Below are 3,318 nucleotides of genomic sequence, written 5' to 3' on the forward strand. Positions count from 1 at the left end.
GTGAGGATTACACTTCATACGCCTGCAGCAGCTGGTGCTTTTGGGCTTGTTTCTGAATCTGGATTAAATATTTGGGATGACCTCTGATGCCATAATGTCCACAGCCGTACAGGTGGCGTCGGTCATGGAGAAGAGGTATGACGGAGTCGGCCGCTGCAAGTGCTCCTTCTGGTTTGCAGTGGCCCACAACATACTTGGCATGTTCATCATGATGGTGGGGGTGTTCGGGGGGCTTCCCATTCACGACCTGTGCATCTACGGCGGGGCCATCATCCTTTTCCTCAGCCTGATCTGGTGGGTGTTCTGGTACTCGGGGAACATCGACGTGCCGCCCGAGGAGCTGGAGGACGACGTGGGCCTGACCAGGCTGAAGAACCGGGGGCTCAGCCGGGTGGTGAGGCGGGCGTCCCAGCGCCTCTCCAGCAGGATCCGGAGGTCTTTCAGGAAGAGTCGCAGATCGACCGGAGAGAACCCCGCCGGCCCAAGCATACCCGCAAACACTGAGGTGTCACTCTCCACCATAGTCGATGGCTCCATCAACTCCTCGTCAAAGGACATTGTGAGGGAAATACTGTCCATCTGAACTACTGCCTCGCAGGCACTGAAATACATTACGCAGCACTGAAGTTGAATGTTTGAACTTATTATTTTTTAACATTTTACTCTTTTTTTCTTTGCTGACATACACTTGCAATGATTAACCAGCATTTATATCTCATGTAGATAAGATCCACATGCTCTTATCTTCCTGATAAGATGTAAACTTTGCACAGAATATCATTGTTTCCAATGACCACAGCGATCTCGCCACAGGCTTTTTATTCTCATGACAATGATTTGATTTATCATGATTGGAATGATAAGAGAGGTGTTGACATCCAAGCTTCAGGATATTTGGACAAGCTGTGATCCGTCATATTAAGTTCACAGAATTCACCCTCCAATTCTCCTCAAGTCCGTGTTTGTCTGCTGGTCAGTGGCCCGAAATGCTGGAATTGATGAAAGACAGAGTGACTACAGACTGACATCGAGACCCAATGGAGATACTGCAGCACCACATGAAGCCGTCTGTTGACATCAAACATCCAGCGATGGTCCAAAGGTCCCTGTGAACAGTGTGCAGGTTGGATTTGAAGCTACTGGAAATAGACGTTTGGAGGTTTTCTGCTGCCAGGAAGAAGATACGCCACACCTCAAATACAGTAACATTCAGGCTTGTTTTTATTACCTCATGAGTGGAAATGACTTTGATCTAATCCTATTCAGGATGTCTATTTATGTATAACGGACAATAACGTATGTTTATAAATTATCTCCTTTGAAGTCTTGTGTGTTTGAGGTAAATGTTAACTAAAAAAAATGTTTTACTTGTGAGAGATAGATCGATAGATAGACAGAATCCCTTCTCTCTGTTTTTACAATACAGCCCTTTATATCTTTGAAATCGCTTATGTATAAGTTACTCATTAAACCAGGATTATGTTCTGATCTTCGTCTCAAGTTATAAAACCTGCTCATGTATTCATTTTCACTCCTAAGAAACAGACAACAGTCAGTTAGCGTCAATAAAGAGAAACAGGAATCAAAACACACTCACCAACCACTTCAACATGTTTATTTTTCCATATATTAGCTCTTCAGCCAATCACAGGGAGCCTAATGGATTTAGACACTTGGAGACTTGTTAGAGTCAGACCTGCTGGTCCGAGTGTCTCAGAAACTGCTGATTTATAAAGAATTTTCTTATAATAAAAGAATATCTAGTGGGGAGCAGCTCTCTGGGACAAAATGCTTTATACAAACTTGCAATTCAACCAAAGTCTGCAGAAGGCCATCGCTGACTGCATGTTGAACCTCAAAGGTTGACAGCAGCACAAGAACACACCCGGTTCCACTTCCATTAACTAAGAACAAAAAAACAAAGGTTTGCTCACCATAACTGGACAATAGAAGTTTGGAAAAAATGCATCATGGGTGACGAGTCTCTATTTCTTGTGACAATCAGAACTCAAAATCCATCATGGTTTGTATTAACGGGTGAAGCAGCAGTTGCAGGTGACACAATATTTCAATGCCACAGTTCATGATCACAGTGTATCATCTTCTGACGGATGCCTCCTGCAGGATAACGCCAGATCCAACCATATTTTTCCAACACGACGACGAGTTCTCTGGAGTCTAAAGAGCCACATCACAGATGCCCAGCTCACTAATCCACATCAAATCTCTGAAGAACGCTTTAAGCACCTTCTTGAATCTAGAGTAGCAAGATTGAGGACGGTACTTTTACTGATGGTTAAAACCAAATGTGTTGTATGGGAATATGAGTGTAATCGAAGCAGCAACAAACAAGAAGGTAAAACAAGAGTTGTTCAAAATAATTTGATTTGAGAGGTGGTACAAATTAAGCCATAGATGTTTGTAATAAAGCATTCATTCAAAATACAGTTGAAACAGCAACTATAAAGAAGTCAAAAAAATATTTGTTGATATTATTACAAGATGGACAGCTTTTAAAAAAAAAAAAAAAAAAAAAAAATTTGGTAAGTAATTGTCAAACTGGATTTTATTAGAAACTTTGGTTTTGAAAGTGAATGAAGTATCAGAGGTAGAAGAGGACAGGCGGGACCACAGCCTGTTGGAGAAGCTGCACACGACACAAAGGTGTGGATGAACTCTCATGAAGTTGATTTTCACACTTTCTAAATGTTTGTTTTTCCAAAGGCTGCAAAGTCACATTAACATGTTTAAAATCATTTGACAATGTATAACAAAATCACTTCCAGTCTGAGTGAATGTAATAATGATCAGAGACACTTTCTGAATAATGTATGCATTGAAGTTGTTCGTTGTTTTGTTTCTTTGTGTGTGTCAGGTTTAGGCTACAGACATTTATTAAATCTGCAAGAAAGAAGAAGACAACACGAATGAGCTTTGGTTACTCGCGAGGAGAAATGGCTAGGAGTGCCCAAGTTACACCTCCTACCCACTCTGAGCTCCAGACCATTTCTCATGCGTTTTTATTTCATTAAACAAAGGGGAGGGTTTACAGGATACACATCATAGTAACAAACATTCTGTGAGCTTTAACAGTTTATCAACTATGAATACAATCAAAGGGCATTCCCCGCGCATGGGAGGCTGAGAAGGCAGCTGTGTGGTGGACGCGGCTCATCCTGCTTATCAGCCTCAGTCAGGTTGACCTGCTCAGAACATATGATTAGTGAGGAGCGCCTCAGAGGCGCTGCCAAGAGAGAATTCACAGGAATAAGATAGAACTTGAACATGAATATAATTAAGCACGAATATGGCAACTAT

At 42.0% G+C, this 3,318-nt stretch overlaps 1 protein-coding gene across 2 annotated transcripts; it reads left to right on the top strand.

The window, feature by feature from the left end:
• On the top strand, positions 1 to 1,488 carry LOC308146004 (transmembrane protein 238-like). 2 transcript variants are annotated; one of them, XM_080517630.1, is made up of 2 exons: positions 1 to 135; positions 286 to 1,488. In XM_080517630.1, exons 1-2 carry the CDS (start codon positions 77 to 79, stop codon positions 581 to 583), a joined length of 357 nt encoding a protein of 118 aa, XP_080373756.1. In that variant the 5' UTR covers positions 1 to 76; the 3' UTR covers positions 584 to 1,488. The 2 variants fall into 2 exon arrangements, with proteins under 2 accessions (XP_080373756.1, XP_080373755.1); XM_080517629.1 differs by having other exon boundaries at positions 9 to 1,488.
• Positions 1,489 to 3,318: the final 1,830 nt, after the last annotated feature.

Source organism: Blennius ocellaris, assembly GCF_963422515.1.
Source record: "Blennius ocellaris genome assembly, chromosome: 21".
Taxonomy (NCBI): Eukaryota; Metazoa; Chordata; class Actinopteri; order Blenniiformes; family Blenniidae; genus Blennius; species Blennius ocellaris.